The 19,657-nt window shown below is 41.4% G+C and overlaps 2 protein-coding genes across 8 annotated transcripts in view; one reads left to right on the top strand and one right to left on the bottom strand.

The window, feature by feature from the left end:
* Positions 1–185: 185 nt before the first annotated feature.
* Positions 186–14,629, top strand: LOC124261928 (fatty-acid amide hydrolase 2-like). Of its 3 annotated transcripts, none has more exons than XM_046696295.1 (8): positions 186–440; positions 1,580–1,775; positions 2,462–2,669; positions 3,133–3,342; positions 6,449–6,568; positions 10,817–10,968; positions 11,390–11,488; positions 12,411–14,629. In XM_046696295.1, exons 2-8 carry the CDS (start codon positions 1,587–1,589, stop codon positions 12,996–12,998), a joined length of 1,566 nt encoding a protein of 521 aa, XP_046552251.1. In that variant the 5' UTR covers positions 186–440; positions 1,580–1,586; the 3' UTR covers positions 12,999–14,629. The 3 variants fall into 3 exon arrangements, with proteins under 3 accessions (XP_046552251.1, XP_046552252.1, XP_046552253.1); XM_046696296.1 differs by lacking the exon at positions 186–440 and adding an exon at positions 452–600; XM_046696297.1 differs by lacking the exon at positions 186–440 and having other exon boundaries at positions 1,641–1,774; positions 2,460–2,669.
* A 2,405-nt stretch (positions 14,630–17,034) lies between these two features.
* LOC124261927 (CCR4-Not complex 3'-5'-exoribonuclease subunit Ccr4-like) overlaps positions 17,035–19,657 on the bottom strand; it is a 39,818-nt gene continuing 37,195 nt past the window's right edge. For all 5 annotated transcript variants that reach the window (XM_046696290.1, XM_046696289.1, XM_046696294.1 and 2 more), the window contains 4 exons: positions 19,204–19,389; positions 18,880–18,957; positions 18,271–18,471; positions 17,035–17,228 (listed from right to left, as the gene is read on the bottom strand). In XM_046696290.1, the coding sequence (XP_046552246.1) occupies positions 18,271–18,471; positions 18,880–18,957; positions 19,204–19,389 (465 nt within the window). In that variant the 3' untranslated portion in view covers positions 17,035–17,228. The remainder of the gene's footprint in view (positions 17,229–18,270; positions 18,472–18,879; positions 18,958–19,203; positions 19,390–19,657) is intronic.

The following is a 19,657-nucleotide window of genomic DNA, read 5'->3' as shown; positions in this document are numbered from 1 at the left end:
CTTTTTGTTGGTAAATTTGTATTATAGTCTGGTTCTGTTGGTATGCTGCGCCAGCGGACGCATATTCAAATGTCAATAGACAGAGGCTCAGTCAATGCCTTCCGACTTACGAGCGAAGCTAGTTGCGCGAACCAGTTTTGGGTTACTATTTTTATTTTCAATCGGAATTCCGGTATACTATTTATAGACACGATTCGCGAGCCCTATTCGGGTATATTTGGATATGTAGAGACATGTAATTGACATTGCGGCAATATTTATCTGGGAAACAGTGAAACAGTTTTCAAGAGGAGCAAATCGATGATCTCGATCCAATCACCCTTTGTCAACGAGATGGCTCTTTGCAGTGAAACATCTGCGTACCTGTTTCATAAAAAGTGAAGCCGAATGGTGTGCGGAGCTTAATCAGTACACACTTCCGTGACACACACATTGATCAGGTGACGACTTTTTTTGTATTTGTCTGTGTAAGGCATTTGTAACAATGCAGTTTACCGGGCGCAGGTTACTATAGTGAGAACTGTCACAGGCTGTCCACAGTGGCTGTCGCTTCTTAGTTCTCACGCGCTTCTTCGATCCTGGTGGTCAGTCGTGTTTAGGGTAGGTCGGTGACCCCCTAGCCGAGAGCCGCGATCGGGTCTAGACTCGAGCTAAGATACATAGCGTTCACGTTAGTGTTAGTGAACGCTATGTATCTTAGCTAGATGGGGTCTTACAGTCAATACATGTCTTGACATTACTTTCCTTACTCGTTATTTTGTTGTCATTTGTCACTAGCAGTGATCTACACACAGAACTGCTGTACATATTTGGTACTTTTCTTAGGTAAAGTTCAGATAGATAAAAGTACACACAATCATCCAGTCTTGCTTCTAACAGTTTGAACTATCATGTAGATTTTGCAAATGTAATATATATTTTTTCACATAAATGGTTTCACTATCAGAATCTATATATGTTAAGTATGATCAGCTATTCCCTTCTTTAAGTGGTAAATTGTCATCATTTCTTTTGATTTGTTTTATATGTAAACATATGATAAATGTATTCAGTTTCAATTTTGATATTTGTGTTGGAATAGATTTTTTTCCTCCTGGACGAAAGATCATAAAGATATATTTTTCTTAACCACAGCAAATTTTGAAATAACGACTTGAGATACAATGAACTAGTGCTAAGCATAGCAGAGTTATGTCCCCAGTTCTATTTGCGCTTGTAGCTTTCTGTCATCTTTTGACATCAGCGAGGAAAACAGTTGATATGTCATTTATGCATGCTTTCGTCCGTCTTCTTCAACCTGTTGTGGAAGCTATCCTAAACCAAGCTTACCTTGACTAGTGGTCGACATGCATCAACCGATAAACACGGTTCTGTCCATCATCATCAATACCCATTGCCCTATCAACAGGGATCTACCAATAAACATTGATACCCCTTGTCAATACCCCTATGATGTAGACATTGGTATGCAATGGTCCTGTTGGTTGTATCATGTAGGCAGTGTTAGACAATGAATGAATGATGCTGTTGGTTGTGTGATGAAGACAGTATTATACAATTATGGTGTTGGATGTTTCAGCTACAGAATGCAGCCAGTAGTGAGGCTGCTTCGACAGGCAGTGAGGTGTGTGTTCCTTCTTCTCCAGACATTCCTTCAGCCTGTTCTTTCAGCAATACTGACATGGTGGTACCCGGCCACTACTGTCTCACCAGTTACTGATGAAGTGCTGCTCTTGAGTGCCGTGGAGATTGCGGATCGTATCCGAACAAAAAAGGTAGGAATGTGAATTGTATTGGCTTCAAACCTCAGTCAATGAATAAATCAACCGTGAAGATCCGGGTTAGAATTGGTCTTCAGTAACCCATGCTTTTAGTAAGAGTCGACTAACAGGATCGGGTGGTCAGGCTCACTGACTTGGTTGACACATGTCATATCCCAATTGCGCAGATTGATGCTCATGTTGTTGATCATTGTTTTGTCTGGTCCAGACTGGATTATTTACAGACCGCTGCCATGTAGCTGGAATAGTGCTGAGCACGCAGCGTAAAACTAAACTCACTCACTCACTCTTCTCAGGCATTACAGTCATGACTGTGACGAATTGGACATGATGGAGATGTCCAGAATGAAACATACAACTTCATGGGTAACAACTTCTTGTTTATTGCATAGAGTGATGTTTTGATGTTGATTCTTACACCATTATCAAGCTAAATGTTCTAAAAGCTCTTTTAGCTTGATAACGGTGTAAGAATCTATGCTGAAATGTCGCTCTGTGCAATAAACACATGCTTCATTTTGGACTCGCCACTGATCAAACAATGATGGAGAAGAAAAGTTCCCTTGCCTTACCTCATCCCCCTTTTATGACTATAATGTAAAGATGTGCTAATGTATGGTACTGTTTTCTTACTAATAACAAGATAGAGGACAAGTATGTGACTATTGTTTATGCTGCAGCTGACCGCTGTTGAGGTGATGCAAAGATTCATACAGCGAGTGAAGGAGGTCAACCCAGTGGTCAACGCTGTAGTTGTGGATAGGTTCTCAGATGCCTTGGAGGCAGCGGGAAATGTGGACAGGCAACTAGCTGAGGACGACAGTTCTATCAAAGACCTACCATTGTTGGGAGTGCCACTGTCTGTTAAAGAATCATTTCAAGTAAAAGGTAAGCCTTCAGATCTCACCGCACATCTATTGATAAAAAAATGAATGAACACTTAATATTCATACCACCACCACCACCATCTCCACCACCATCACCTCCACCACCACCACTACTGCTGGAGAGGAACACATACCGTTTAAATACTGTGATGGGAGGTAAAGGGGGAACATAAGGCTGTTCACACATTGTTTCAGGAGGCTGAGGCTTCCATGTATCTTATATTGATCAGATGTGGGGGCAAGCAAGTCACATACTATATGTAAATATGTTGGGATATAATGATAATGGGTAATGATGTAACAATGTTCAGATGTGGTAAGCATAGGAAGGTGGGCAAGCATACTACAACTCTTACCTGTGTCTACTAGAGGACAAGCACTGAATGTACAGGTCGGGCACTGTGAACAGTTTCATGAAGCTGACGTTGGTTTCCGGTGAGTCCATGTTATCCTGCTGTGTTCAGGTATGCCCAACAGCTCTGGTCTGTGGACAAGGAAAGACAACAAGGCCACATCAACGGCTCCGGTTGTGAAGCATCTTGAGGCTGCAGGAGCCATTCCCTTCGTCCTCACCAATCTCAGCGAGCTCTGCATGTGGTATGAGTCGGCAAACAATGTGTACGGCAGGACGAACAACGCCTACAGCACCAGTCACATCGTAGGAGGAAGTTCAGGTAGACACAATAACATAATGGACCATTGACTGTGTTTTGTTAAATGCTTTTGTTCAGGGCACTTATTCTAGTACAAACACTTAACTGTAGATTCTTCCCAAATATTTCTGTAAACATCCTACTATTGAAAAAATGGGTTATCTAATGAAATGTGATTATTCACCACTTAACTCTAAAGTTGCCAAATTTATCAAAACTGGACTTTGTTCAGTGTTTTAATATGTATCAATATGCTGTATGTTCTCTGTGTCACTATATGTGATTTTTTTAGAATAAATTTTGGTTCTATTCTGTTCTGTTCAGTAAAAGGATTAGTAATATGTTTTGAGAAGGGCACAGGAGATAGGAGCGAGTTGTTACTATACTCTGTAGTGAGTCTGGGTCAGCTCTGGACAGCATGGCTCAGCTGATTTGTGTACTCATTGAGTCTGTCTTATGGGTGGTTTGTCTTTTGGGAGTGAACCAAATGGGGGTCCCATAGATCCTTCAAACATTCAGCTGCTTTCCTGCTGAACTCTCTGCCTGTTGGACATTAAATCTGTTCCAACTCTTTCTAGTTTTAAATCTCAACTAAAGACATTTCTTTTTCTTCGCTACTGACTGTCTTGTGTTTGCGCTTAGAGCATGGCCAAGTGTTCTGGAATCAAGCACATTACAAATCATCTATATTATGTTTGATGCCAAGTGTTGTGGAGTCAAGCGCTGTACAAATCATCTATATTATGTTTGATGCCATGTGTGCTTCTTGGTTCCTTATTTGGATCTGTGCTTTGTGTTTAAGTGAAACAAATACAACATGGACTGTACAAATGTGGGTTGTACAACTGTGGACTGTGCAAACGTGGGTTGTACAACTGTGGACTGTTCAAACATGGGTTGTACAACTGTGGACTGTACAATACGGGTTGTACAACTGTGGACTGTACAAATGTGGGTTGTACAACTGTGGACTGTACAAACGTGGGTTGTACAACTGTGGACTGTACAAACATGGGTTGTACAACTGTGGACTGTACAAACATGGGTTGTACAACTGTTGACTGTACAAACATGGGTTGTGCAACTGTGGACTGTACAAACGTGGGTTGTACAACTGTGGACTGTACAAACGTGGGTTGTACAACTGTGGACTGTACAAACATGGGTTGTACAACTGTGGACTGTACAAACATGGGTTGTACAACTGTGGACTGTACAAATGTGGGTTGTACAACTGTGGACTGTACAAACGTGGGTTGTACAACTGTGGACTGTACAAACGTGGACTGTACAAACGTGGGTTGTACAACGTGGGTTGTACAACTGAGGACTGTACAACTGTGGACTGTACAAACGTGGGTTGTACAACTGTGGACTGTACAAATGTGGGTTGTACAACTGTGGACTGTAACAAAAACGTGGGTTGTACAACTGTGGACTGTACAAACATGTGTTGTATTACTGTTGACTGTACAAACATGGGTTGTGCAACTGTGGACTGTACAAACGTGGGTTGTACAACTGTGGACTGGACAAACATGGGTTATACAACTGTGGACTGTACAAACATGGGTTGTACAACTGTGGACTGTACAAATGTGGGTTGTACAACTGTGGACTATACAAACGTGGGTTGTACAACTGTGGACTGTACAAATGTTGGTTGTACAACTGTGGACTGTACAAATGTGGGTTGTACAACTGTGGACTGTACAAACGTGGGTTGTACAACTGTGGACTGTACAAACATGTGTTGTATTACTGTGGACTGTACAAACATGGGTTGTACAACTGTGGACTGTACAAACGTGGGTTCTCCAACTGTGGACTGTACAAACGTGGGTTGTACAACTGTGGACTGTACAAACATGGGTTGTACAACTGTGGACTGTACAAACGTGGGTTGTACAACTGTGGACTGTACAAAACGTGGGTTGTACAACTGTGGACTGTGGACTGTACAAATGTGGGTTGTACAACTGTGGACTGTACAAACATGGGTTGTACAACTGTGGACTGTACAAACATGGGTTGTACAACTGTGGACTGTACAAACATGGGTTGTACAACTGTGGACTGTACAAACATGGGTTGTACAACTGTGGACTGTACAAACATGGGTTGAACAACTGTGGACTGTACAAACGTGGGTTGTACAACTGTGGACTGTACAAACGTGGGTTGTACAACTGTGGACTGTACAAACGTGGGTTGTACAACTGTGGACTGTACAAACGTGGGTTGTACAAGTGTGGATTGTACAAACGTGGGTTGTACAACTGGACTGTACAAACGTGGGTTGTACAACTGTGGACTGTACAAACTTGGGTTGTACAACTGTGGGTTGTACAACTGTGGACTGTACAAACGTGGGTTGTACAACTGTGGACTGTACAAACGTGGGTTGTACAACTGTGGACTGTACAAACGTGGGATGTACAACTGTGGACTACAAACGTGGGTTGTACAACTGTGGACTGTACAAACGTGGGTTGTACAACTGTGGACTGTACAAACATGGGTTGTACAACTGTGGACTGTACAACCATGGGTTGTACAACTGTGGACTGTACAAATGTGGGTTGTTCAACTGTGGACTGTACAAACATGGGTTGTACAACTGTGGACTGTACAAACATGGGTTCTACAATCATGGACTACAAACATGGGTTGTACAACTGTGGACTGTTCAAACGTGGGTTGTACAACTGTGGACTGTACAAATGTTGGTTGTACAACTGTGGACTGTACAAACATGGGTTGTACAACTGTGGAGTGTACAAACGTGGGTTGTACAACTGTGGACTGTACAAACATGGGTTGTACAACTGTGGACTGTACAAACATGGGTTGTACAACTGTGGACTGTACAAACGTGGGTTGTACAACTGTGGACTGTACAAACATGGGTTGTACAACTGTGGACTGTCCAAACATGGGTTCTACAATCATGGACTGTACAAAGATTGATCGTGCAATCGTATCAAAACAGGAATATCAAACAAATTTATAGTACGTGTCACTACTAAGAATTTGATAAATTCCACATGCTCATATGTGTCAATGGCGTGTACAGGATGTATATTTTTTTCTGTTGTAAAACCGTGTGTGTCGTTTTGTGTTGCAGGAGGGGAAGGTTGCATCTTGTCCACAGGAGCCTCCATCATGGGAGTAGGATCTGACATTGGGGGAAGTATTCGAATGCCGGCTTTCTTCAATGGTGTTTATGGACACAAACCCACCAAAGGTAAGTAAGGAAATACCTTCTGTAAGGAAATCTCGACATTTCCATTTACCCGATGGTATATAACATCTTCTGTGTTGAGACCATCAACATGGCTAGACTCAGGCTAGTATTCATTTAATAACAAGGTCGTGACAAAAATAACTGACTGTAAGATACACCTGAATCAGTGTCTTGTGTGAATGTAAACACATTGGGGCGCAGTGGGCGAGCGAACTAAGGCGCTAGTGATCCAGCGAGCTTAAGAGGCCGGGATCGAGCCCACCTGTGACCAGGAGTCAACTTTGTGTGCAGACTCTTTCAGTGATGTCACAACCCCTAGTGTACAGTACACAACCCTGTGCACTTACAAGAACCTACGAATGAGATGGTGGCCACATGGTGGCAAACACCTAGTTGCGGGTACAGCAACGTGCAGTAAACTTCTGTAAAACACTGTGACTATGTGTCCCAGTCCACCCAGCTATGAATGGGTACCTCGTAAGAATGAGAAAGCCACATTAACATGGTATGCCTAAATGGCTGCAAGAGTTGTATGATCCACAGGGAGTTGAGAGTGAAAAATTCAATGTGTCATTAAGATTGACATCCTATGATCGACAGAAAAACAAAGCACCTTTGAGCAGCTGAGCTGAGCTGGATATTGGTGCTAGACAAGTATCATATAATATCATATAATGTCCCAAAACGAACTGAATTCGACGTTCTGGTGATGTCGACGATTGTATTGCTCACGCTGTATCAGGGGAGTATGTGCGCGAACGCGAGTGCACGAGCAGTTCATCGGCAGGGCGGATGCCCAGTCACTATAGTGAGAAGTTTTATTGACAATTGAAATCCAGAAGTTAACTTCTATAAAAAGGAAAGAAACATCAATAGTATTTACCCGAGATTGCTAATACCACTTCAGATGCAAAATCAGTTGCCTTTATGACAAAACATAGTAAGCAAAAATTCAGTAAGATCAGTCGTCTGCTTGTGACAGGCAATATATAAATAGGAAAAATACCCGGATGTGGCGAGCGGCAACAGTTTCGCCAATACGATGTCATCAACGCTATTTTTTTCAACTTGATATTTCTGTGTGAAATAGATGACTATATCCTTTATCACTCAAGGTTAGTAAAATAAAAACTTTAAATGATATTATAGATACAAATTACATTTTTGTCTTACATTGTCGAAAACCCCTGACACCCGGGATATGTTATGTCACTTGGTGACTTCACAAATGTCAGTGTATATGAGGAAAATGAGTAAGTGTTTTGTTTGCTGATCAATCTTGAAATATAAGTAAAATATACTTTTTAAATATTTGAGTTTTATTTTATTGGGACACAGTTTCTTGCATAATAATTGATAAGAAGTTATAAAATGTTAAAAGGCTACTGAAATAAACTGTATTAAAGTTTCCAAAGTGTACCTTTAAGAAATACTACGCAGCGCTCATGGCTGTAGGTCACACCTAACTACCTCCTGAGCCCACTTGTAACTAAAATCACTAATATAAGTAAAAGCAAAAGGTAAACACATCAGACCTGTTGGATTTCCGCGGAGGGATCTTTTTGAACCCTCGGGACACATACTTTCATCAGGTCGCTGGCTGGATGACCGTTAGTCTAGAGTCTATGGCACCTTGCCCAGACCATAACGTTCCTATAGAACACTATTTGGGTGAAGTCTATGTCCACTGGACCCTATTCTCAAGGACTTGGTTACTTCAACAATATTCCAAGATGGGCAGTTATTTACCCTGATGTCTGTCACAATCTTTAAGGATAACTCGAAGGCTGGGAGAGACTTCCTGTTGGGGAAAGAGCTAAGGAAGAGGCAGGGGCCTTATCAATCCCAGCATGACAGACCCCAGGGTCTGGATCTGACAGTAGGGAAAGTACTGCACAGCTGGAGCATCATACCCTCAGCCGTTCAAATCACTGACAGTATGTGGGAGACTGGGCCTATTTTGGCAGAACTGGACTATTTGGACAGACCTGTATGTCACCAAGGCCCGATATCATGAGTATTGCCTTTCACTTTCAACAGTCTTGAGTCTATCCACATTATAAAAATCAAATTTTCTTGACAAAATCACCCCTTTACTAAACAATAAGACCATTTAAATTGTACATGCCCCAACTTTAATACCAGGTTTCTAACTCCCATCTTCCTTGTCCCCTAAAAGGACTCCACCAAGGGGAGGATAATCCTAAACACTGAAATGTTCAACAAGCAACATCTGGCACACCTAAATACTTCTGCCTAATAACCATAAGGCTGTACAGGTCTCAAAATCAAGGACATGATTCCCTGCTGAACAGAAGTTGTCTTTAGCTGTGTCCAATCCAAATGTCTCTGCCACTCTGTTGGTAGAATCGAACATCTAATCTGGGATCTCTTTTACAGAGTTCATTCTCCCACTCCAGTCTTTGTAGATGCATCATTTCAGGAATAGTGTGCTCGTCTGGAAAGCCAGACAGCCACAGACAGCCACAGGGCTGTGGTCAGACAAACAACAGGACTGGCATATTAGCTAACTAGAATTAGAAGCTTTTATTCAAGTAATTATGCTTTGGTGACAAAGTCTGGAAGATCGTCTTGTGGAGATCAAGTTCAGACCACTGTCATGAGATCTTAAGAAGGTACTCCACATATGAGGCACGCAACTTTATGGATGACAACACATCGAAACGTCGCTCATCTACATCAAAAAGTCACTCGTGTACATCGAAACGTCGCTCATGTACATCGAAACGTCGCTCTATGCAAGAAACAAGGAGTTGTCGTCCATAAAGTTGTATGCCTCATTTTTGACTCACCAACTTCTAGAATGCTGATCAAACAATCAGGTACTCCATGCTTTTAAGGGATCCCCTGCTTCAGCCACTTAACACTGCATCCTTCTGTAACCTGACCCAGTAGATGTATCTTCTAGGTGCTGGTCTAGCAGCTTGAGTTAGTGAGCTTCATGTTTTGAGGCCTCGCTTTTAGTGTGGTTAGCAAAGCACAGTTCATTTCTGATTATCTTGGGATTATCAGGGGGATCCCAGACATAATTAAACCCATCCAATGTCCAAAGCTGAACCTTTTCCCTGACTCCTGCAATGCACTTAAGAGAGGAAAGAATGCCTTGGTTAGTCAAAAATGGGATCAGGTCTTGGCTGAGATGTGTTATCGAAAGATCTCTTTATCAGATACAGAACGTGTACAAAAGATGTTAACTTACTCAATTTTCAATAATGTTTATTCATTGCATCATCTACACAGAGAAAGTTCTGTTAAGTACAAAGGCTGTTGGTGTTATGTTCACAATGATTGAAGAGAACGTAGCCAAAGTAGGATCCTTTCTAAGTATACATTTGCGAAACCCTTTACATTTACAAAAAAAACTCTTTTTATATACTAGGATACAACTAAATATATATCAATTATTAAGGAAAACAAATATATATTTTATAACTTTCTGAAAATTTTAATCAACATGTTTCTAATAGAGAAATCAATAAAATAATAAAATAAGTCACTCTGACAGAAAATGATTAAATTGGTTAATGAACCGTCAGTAGTGTGCTTGTGTCACAATGTGCTGACATGATGATGATATGTACAGCTGTGTCCTGACTTGTAGAATATATTATGCTATCTATTATTGGCATGTAACTTTCACCTTTAAGGATTGTGTTACGTGTCATGTGGAAATCAACTTTTTAATTGAACAAGGATAGGTAACAGCTGCATATGGAGCTACATTTTTTCCATAGCTCAGAACTGGCATAGAAAATGAAGGACCGTGAGTGAGTGAGTGAGTGAGTTAATTTTTATGTCACTTTTAGCAATATTCTTGCAATATCATGGGGGTGTGGGGACACCAGAAATGGGCTTACAGTGCACCTACGTGGGTCATCGAACGTGACAAACGTGACAAGTGAATGCTTTAACCACAGGCTACACCACCATAGATGAGGGCACTTGCACCGTTCCTCTGCCTCTCTTCTCCCCAACACGACAATAATGTCTCTCAGGAAAAAAACAACTGCTGTGTTGTTGAGTAGAATTATTGTTGTTTTTTCTTCTTTTCTGTTTTGTTTTTAGGACTGTTGTGTCATGTAGTTCAGTTGTTGCAGACAACAGTAGACAGTTTCATGTAGTCAGTAAAGGCCACATCTCTATTACCTTAATAATGTTACCAAACATTTTGTTGACATTGGTTGAAACTATTCAGTTGGATTCTGATGTTGTCATGTTGTTATCCAGGTGTTGTTGACAACAGTGGCCAGCACCCCCCAGCCACGGGGGGTCAGGAAGACCTGTTAGTGACTGGGCCACTATGCCGCTATGCTGCTGATCTCCTACCTCTGATGCAGATAATGTCTGGGGATGCTCCACAGCTCAACTTAAAGAAACAAGTGAGAATCTTTATCAACCAATGTTGTTACTTCACCAGACATGAACCTAGACTGCTATGAGAATGTTGATAGGTTTGAGAAACATCAGTGATGGACCAAGACCTTTGTGCGGATACTGGTGAAACATCCGTGATGGGCAAAGATGTCTTTCCATCATGCTGACTGTTGGATCAATCATCATAATGGATGGAGACTGCTGTCAGGGTGTTGGTGAAGCATTAGTGATGTACTCTGGATGTTGTTGAAACATCAATCACTTTACCAGATTGCCATGTTGTAACAGACATAAATCTAGAATGTTATTTAACTGTTGTTGAAGCCATGGGTTGTTTTGCTCCACTGTTGCTGACAAAGTGAAACAGTAGTGCTCATGAATATGTCTGTTCACTTCCCACACATACTGAGGGTATGAATCTTGCAGGTGGACTTGAAGGGGCTGAGATTTTTCACAATGGAGAATGATGGAGGAGGCTTGCTCCAGAGTAATGTGAATCAAGAACTTGTGGCAGCACAGAGGAAAGTGAGTTGAGCATATTGATGTAACATGTTGATGGCTGTAGCTAGAACAGATTGATGTACCCTATCATCATCAGTTTTCTCTCAGATATGAAACACATGTTAATAAAATACAAACAAATATTAGAACAGTTATAATATGGAACCTACATGTTGATACGGTTAGTTACATTATATTCATTCATGTATTTATTCATTTTGATAATTGTAGAGTTTGAATATGGCAAAGATGCATTAAACTTTATGCAGATGAATGTGTGATAGAAGGTAATTCAGGTGATGATTTGGGCTGCCTTTGATCTGAATGAATGACTTGGTCCAATGGTAATCCAAAATCATGATCCAGGACATAAAAAAAGTGTAACATCACATTGCTGTATTGACCAGCACCTAGATTTTCGAAGCTCTCTCAGAGCTAAGATAGTCGCAAGTTAATGTCAATGTATGGCACTTACGATCATCTAAACACTTGGAGAGTTTCGAAAATCTAGGTCCAGATCCAAAGACACCAGGTCCTTACATGTTTGCCTGACAGGTTGTGTCTATGTTCCAGAAGGATAGCACTAGTACCCATACTGCCAACACAAGGCTCTCTGCAGCTTCAAGCTATCAGACATTCGCTAATGTATTCTAACTGTTTCTGAAATGTTAGAATTGTATGCTCCCTGTTTTTTTGGTCTTGGAAATTCATCCACTTTTTATTCAGCTTCTCTTGAAATATATAACTCAACATTTTGATTCTTGAGGAGGGTTTCTTTTGTGGATCTGTATGCTTTGATATCATGTTCCTGCATGGAATTTACTCTGTTCAGAAGATACTTAGTTCAGACACGTTAGTAGTTCAGAAGTTGACTGTATGTGGTATGGTTTCTTCCAGCTGAGGGAAATAGAATTGTTTCAGATTGAAGAGTTGTTTCCCCTTGCAGGCTGTGTACTATCTGGAGCACACTCTGGGGGTCCGAGTGACTACACTGAAGCTGAGGCGGATGAAGTACAGCTTTGAGATGTGGTCAGCCCGCATGACGTCATCTGATGGGACAACATTCAGTGAGTTCATGGCTGGACAAAACGGGTCAGTGAATGGCTTTCTTGAGTTGTTCCGCTGGCTGATCGGGAGATCCAAACACAATCTTCCAGCCATCATGCTAACTGTCATAGAATGCTTCACCCCACTGCTGGAGGGCAGCAATGCGCAGTTCCTGAAGATGTTGACAGAGTTTAGGGAAGAGATGAGGGAGTTACTGGATGATGGAGGAATCCTCCTGTATCCCTCTCATCCCTGCTGTGCCCAGCTCCACGGCCAGCCTCTCTCAACACCAGTCAACTTCTCCTACACAGCCATCTTCAATGCCCTGGGTCTGCCCGTCACCCAGTGTCCACTCGGGCTCAACAAGAGAGGGCTGCCAATTGGGGTTCAGATAGTGGGTGGCATGTATGAAGATCGGAACACCATAGCTGTGGCCCAAATCTTGGAAGCAGGGCCAGGTGGCTGGGTCTCCCCAGGACGGATCTGAACCTTCTCTGAACAACACACATCCATCAACATGCATGAGCCCATGAGATCACAGCATTATAATCATTGTTCAAACAAGAAGTCATCTGTTCATTCTAGGGCCAGTGAAAGGAGGTTGTGTCCTAATATTCTCCTGTCACATCTGTGATGTTATATATGCCCACTTTATTTTAAATATATTCTGAAATATTTTCTGACTTGGAATAATTAGTCCAGATATTTAATCAGTTTTAATTATAATAAAACTTTTAGGGGATGCTTTTGTTACGATTCGTACGGGTCTTTCTCCACGTTTCGTTTTCTCATGACAGTATTCAGTTTTTACATTTGTTATGGTTTTGTCATTTTGCTGCTTACATTGACATAGTAAGGAGGGAAAATACATGGCATGAAGAGGGAAATATACCATTTTTTCATCCTGACCTATTTCAGATATTTCAAACATAAGCTATGTCCCTTTTCAAGCCTCTCAGACCCTTGTCAGGCCGTGGAATGGTGTTGTGTGGATGGGGTCCCAATTTGGCCAAGACTATCAGACCCTTGTCAGACCATGGAATGGTGTTGTGTGGATGGGGTCCCAATTTGGCCAAGCCTCTCAGACCCTTGTCAGTCCATAGAATGGTGTTGTGTTGATTGGGCCCCAATTTGGCCAAAACTATCAGACCCATGTCAGACCGTAGAATGGTGTTGTGTTGATTGGGCCCCAATTTGGCCAAAACTATCAGACCCATGTCAGACCGCGGAATGGTGTTGTGTGGATGGGGCCCCAATTTGGCCAAGACTATCAGAACCATGTCAGTCAATGTAATGGTGTGAACTTTTAGCCCATATTAGACTAAGACTATTAGTTGAAAAATACTGAATAAAATTCATTACAATAAGGGATGGTTATTTATTCCCATCTTTTTTTAATATTTTTATATGTACATGTTCTGAAACCGGATGTGTGTATGAATGTGCATGTATCTACTGATGAAGATCTTGTCATCTAATCCTTTTATGTACACGAGCCATGTGGGATGGACTCCATCATTCACACTCCACCTATTGTGGCCATTCTTGTTCATTTGTCTGAAGGACATCCTTGAATCCTTGAATTAATGCCTTCCTTGAATTAATGGTTTCCTTGAATACATGCAGCATAAACTGACGAAACAGTTTCTTTGATAAACACTTGGTCTAACATGGTGAGAAATATATTGATTACTTATCACATGAAATGTCATCCCAGAAATGACTTTTGATATTTTCCATTAATAATCTTGAAACTTTAGGAAGAAACCTTTTTAATGAAGCTTGATGCATTCTCCATTCTAGAATTGTGTATGTATTTGTCTGACAGACCTTGTGTAAACACCAGGGCTAACGACAATCAAAAATATATAACTCCGGTGATTATTCAAGGATTAATGGTTTCAATCCCACTCATGCTAGTATGAGCACTGGTTATCCATATGCCTTTTAAGTGATTTTAACCTTAAGAATCAAAGCACATGCAGAGTTCAGAAGAGCAAGATGGTATTTTATTAACAAAATAATTTGGTGGTAATGTAAGGATTTTTGTACAAGGATCCTAACAAACCACTCAACATGATTGTTCTTTGTATCAATAAATTTTTTATTATGCTGGAATTTGTTGTGTTTGTGATACAGAGTTCATGAACTGAGGTTGCGTTCTGTAGGGCTGGCTGACCCGTGAAGATCCGGGGTAGAATAGGTCTTCAGCAACCCATTCTTGTCATAAAGGCGACTATGCTTGTCGTAAAAGGCGACTAACGGGATCGGGTGGTCAGGCTCACCGACTTGGTTGACACATGTCATCGGTTCCCAATTGCTTAGATCGATGCTCATGCTGTTGATCATTGGATTGTCTGGTCCAGACTCGATTATTTACAGACCGCCGCCATATAGCTGGAATATTGCTGAGTGCGGTGTAAAACTAAAACTCACTCACTCACTGTAGGGCTGGCTAAAACGATCAATAATCGGAAATATCATCGATAGGAAAAATATTAATGATTATTTATATGAAAATAGTGTCATCTATAATATCATACATAAGCTCTTGTGGCAGAGTAAAGTTTTAATTTACTCACACTACAGACAAAGTTACCTTTTTATTAGTGGGCTGCTTCTAAATTATGTTCAGGACGTTGTTTTCTTAGTGTTCCATGCATAAACACGTGACCATTCGCAAGTAGTGTGAAATATATTCATTTCTTGAGGACTTTCTTTTTCGTTTTTGCTCAAAGTTAATATTCCGATATTTATAGATCGATATTTAGGTAACAATCATCAATCTTTATGATCTGTATTGATAGCCAGCCTTAGTGGTCTGCATGTTACACTTTCACATACATTTGGTGCATACTAACAAAACATTGTATACTGAACAGCAAAAGAAACGCAAGTTTCGAAAAAAATGAAATTTCATGAAGGTAAGCATTCATGTTTATGGAACGTTCATGGTAAAGTGACGTAATGATCCCAGATGAGATGATGTCATGCAATTTGACGTCCATTCGCACAAACACACCAACAGTGCAGCAAAACCATAATTTTAGCATGTGCGTCGACGGTTCTGGGTGGAAAGCATGCATTTCACTCTGAGGTATTCTTGATAAAGGTTTGTGTCAAAAAACAGTTGAGTATTGACGCTAGGAGGTGTACACGCCACACAAACGATGCCTAGACTAATGACTGAGCAGAGGGGAGTGGCCATTGGAAAGTTGCACGGAGGTAGCTCTGCAACTGCTGTAGCTAGGCAATTGGGCTGTCATCTTACCACATTACACGACTTGCTCAACGTCATCAGCAAACCGGGGTTGCTGCTGATTGTCCCCGTACCGGACGGCAACGAGTGACAAGATCGGTTCATCCGGGTCACTCATCTAAAGAACCGAACTCAAGCAGAAACAGTAACAGCAGCCTTAGTTCTTGGGTCAAGTGGAGCAGTGTCCAGCGATACAATTAGGCATCGTCTTCGGGCTGCTGGAATCCACTGCCGACAGCCATATGTGGGGCCAGTTTTGACACGTCAACAACGCCAGCAGCCCTCACACAGCAAGGGTGTTGATGGATCATCTGGCTCAGAACAATGTTAACATTTTTCCATGGCCGTCTCTTTCCCGGATATGGCTCCCTTTGAACATTCTGGGACGAAATTGGACGGATGATTGGGGCAGGTAGACAGCCACTCACACTTGCACAATTGGAATACAGATTGGTGTTTGAGCGGAACCAGTTGCCTCAGGCAGTCTTTCAGACTCTAGTGAACTCAATGAGGCCATGTTGCACGGCCTGTGTGCAAGCTCAAGGTGGCTATACGCGCTACTAAAGAGACTGTCACTTTTCGCGTTCAGGGGTATCTCCAGTTGACGGACTGTGATCAATTTGAACGTCTTGCAATTAAATGTGAACAGCAACTTTCAACTGTTAAATTGACAGTGTTTTCTATATAATAAATGATTAGACATGATTTTGGTTGTCTTCTATTAAAAAACTTGACAAAAAGCCAAACTTGCATTACTTTTGCTGTTCAGTATATTAACATCCATACAGACTTGTTACCCGTAATTATTTGTAAATCACAACATAAAAGATTTTACATGACATAGTTTTCTGATGCACACTTAAAGGAGGGATGAACCATCAAACTTTGGTGTTTCACATTTTAGGATTTTGGCATGACTATGGTTCTTGCTTCCACTTCCATCCGTCCTTTCCAACATTCCAGCTGCCAAAGACCGGGGCTCCCCACATGGGTTCAATGTGTGAAGCCCATTTCTGATGTCCCTCGACGTAACATTGCTGGAATATCACTGAAAGCTGCATAAAACTAAACTCACTCACTCACTACATACCCAGGTGAGCTACAGTAGCGTGGTACTGTTCACAGTCTGTCAGTGTTATCAAGGGCCAGTTTTAATGTCAGAGGAGAGACAATCATTCCATCACAATGCTATATTTCTGGCATATATGTTATGACTTCCTCAATCCTTTCCAACAATCAAGCGGAAATTTGTGTGCACATGAACCCAAGAATACTGTCTCTAAGTAAGCTTGGAGAATTCTAATGCAATGTGAAACATCACTGCCACATAGCAAGTACAATTGTTCACCAGTACTAAACCATTCCTGGGTGTATTGTCCTGTATTATAACAGGAAACATGGAGATGTATGGTAAAGATGAGTATTCTTCGACCAACACTTGACTTGTTCCCACTAGATCTGAAACATAGGATAAACAAGAAGACAAAGTCATCAATATCCCCCTCAATGGCAAAATACTTTTCATGATTATGTCTACGAGTTATGATTATGTCAAATATTTAGGTGTGTATTTAGAAAAGTGGAAAGAGAGTATTGAAAGGTTTTTAAAGTTCTGCTCCAGAAAGGAGAACTATCACAAAATTCAGTCTATGTCAAACTTGTTGCCATGGAAATGCCAAAAATATTTTATTCAGAAATCCAAAACTACCAAAAGGCACCAGTACACCACCAGATCTATGTATGTGCCAAGTTTGGTAAAGAAATAGTGAACGGTTTTAGAGTTCAGCTCCGGAAAAGTGTACTACCACCAATTTCAGGCTAAGTCAAAACTTGTTGCCACGGAAACGCCAAACATATTTTATTCAGAATTCCAAAACTACCAAAAGGCACCAGTACACCACCAGATCTATCTATGTGCCAAGTTTGGTGAAGAAATAGTGAACGGTTTTAGAGTTCTGCTCCGGAAAAGACAAATGTGCACGGACGGGACGGACGCACGCACGGACGACTGAGTCCATTTTAATACCCCCCCCAAAACGCGTTGCGGGGGATAACTAATTGTTTTTTGGTCATATATTCACCATCATCATAAGGTGTTTCATAAATGTGTTAAACTTCTGCCAGTAGCCAGGTGGGAGGGGTGTGTGAATGGGGGTGTTTGTTCTTCGGGACTGGATAAAACTTGCCGTGTAGGTGTGAGTTGTTCTTAGTGACAAGATACAGTATTCTCAGAAGGCAGTTCTAAGTTCTAGTTCCAGTGACAAAATATTCAGTAGAAGGAGTTGTGCGTTGTTACAGAATACTGTCTCCCCTGTAGGTGGGATTGTTAGTGTTGATCAGATACAGTATTCCAACTGGGTCAGGGTTGTTGTTAGTACTTACTGAGTGCTCTACGTCACGTGATACTGTATTTGGGTTGCATAAACACGTACTGTTACCTTATGCGTACAGGGTTGCCCCTGGGAACAGAAGGCCTGTTATGGTTCACCTGTACTATTACCTATTTAAAGTAGAGTGTTGACTTCAGTGACAAGTGATCCGATGGAAAGTCCTTGTTCGGAAGCCCACCGTTGTTGTCAATAACTGATTTGTCTACTATCCCAAGGACGTCTGCCACACCAAGTCCCTCCCTGCCGTAGAAGATGTAGTCCAAGCAACCGATGAAGCTGTAGTCACGACATGTGATCTCAGGCTCATGACCCTGTTACAAGAAAGATAAGATACTGACCATGGCATATATGTCAGGTTAAATGCCTCTATGAACAATATTTCAGTTATATTATTGTGGGCAAGTGAATGGCGGGAATGGGAGTGGAAAGCAATGAAGGTCTTCGGTGGTTACCCCCCTGTAAATTCCACATGTACAAGTTTACTGTTAACCAACAATGAATCATGACCCTTGGGATAATTAAAGATTTAAAACCACGATCAACAATTTATGACATGTCCGGTGTATGCAACTCCATGCCGTTAATGATGACGCCATGGACAAGAGGACGATTAGGCCTCCAAAGACATGTTACTGCCAGCAAGATCTGTATATGATGTTCAGTCAGACACGGTCCCCGTAGCTTCGTGTGAACAGTTCTGGGATATTATGAATTTTTACCAGACAGGTTTTGTAGGCACTTGATATGTTCGATGATGTGTGTTTGAATTCTTCCAGGAGATAATTGATCAATGACCTCTGAAACAATTGGTAACCCCATTAAACATACAGTGTATTGTAGTAAATGAAAAATGTACACGCTAACACGAAACTATTAATTACAACGGTCTGTTGCCATAGTATATTAGCTTTTTCCCCAGATGTATCGAACGGTCCACTGGACTTATGGGGAATGTACATGAAGACATGGAAACATCACGTCATTCCTTGTCTGAGCACATAAAATATATGATATGTTGTTATAATGAACATTTGTATACTCACAGGTCCTGTAGAACTTTTGATGTTTAGAACTGATGTCAAAAATGCTTTGCTGGAGTCTGACAGGGAGCCATCACACATCAACTGATAGCCAGCACTTGTTGGAAAGGAGTTGAAATCTCCGCAGATAACGTGAGGGAACTCATCTCCTCCTGCCTGCAAGATGACATGCTTCACGGCAGAGGTTATCTGAAATCAAAAGATGATCACACCAAGTAGGTCTCACTGCTGTCTGATACTAAAATCACATTGAAAACCGTTCAATCACGAAATCATTCCACTCTCCAACCGACAGCACTTTGATTCTAAGGGCACAATGACACTCACTAAAAAAGATAACATTATACTCTTTTTGTCTCACTGCACAACAGATCTGTCTGAAAACACACGACTACCAGGAGTCTCACTTCACAACATCCTCGAAAATCTCCAGGGTATGCGTTTTTTTCGATCACTC

This window comes from Haliotis rubra, unplaced genomic scaffold, assembly GCF_003918875.1.
Source record: "Haliotis rubra isolate DU_JTF1 unplaced genomic scaffold, ASM391887v1 Scf816, whole genome shotgun sequence".
NCBI lineage: Eukaryota > Metazoa > Mollusca > Gastropoda > Lepetellida > Haliotidae > Haliotis > Haliotis rubra.
The sequence above is the reverse complement of the archived record's forward strand: the minus strand, read 5'-3'. Positions and strand labels throughout refer to the sequence as shown.

Bases quoted from the DNA above. Each gene is read 5' to 3' on its own strand.
- LOC124261928 (XM_046696295.1), top strand. From the start codon at position 1,587: ATGCAGCCAGTAGTGAGGCTGCTTCGACAGGCAGTGAGGTGTGTGTTC. The intron at 1,776-2,461 runs GTAGGAATGTGA...TTTATGCTGCAG, and splicing joins ATCGTATCCGAACAAAAAAG to CTGACCGCTGTTGAGGTGAT. The intron at 3,343-6,448 runs GTAGACACAATA...TTTGTGTTGCAG, and splicing joins CATCGTAGGAGGAAGTTCAG to GAGGGGAAGGTTGCATCTTG.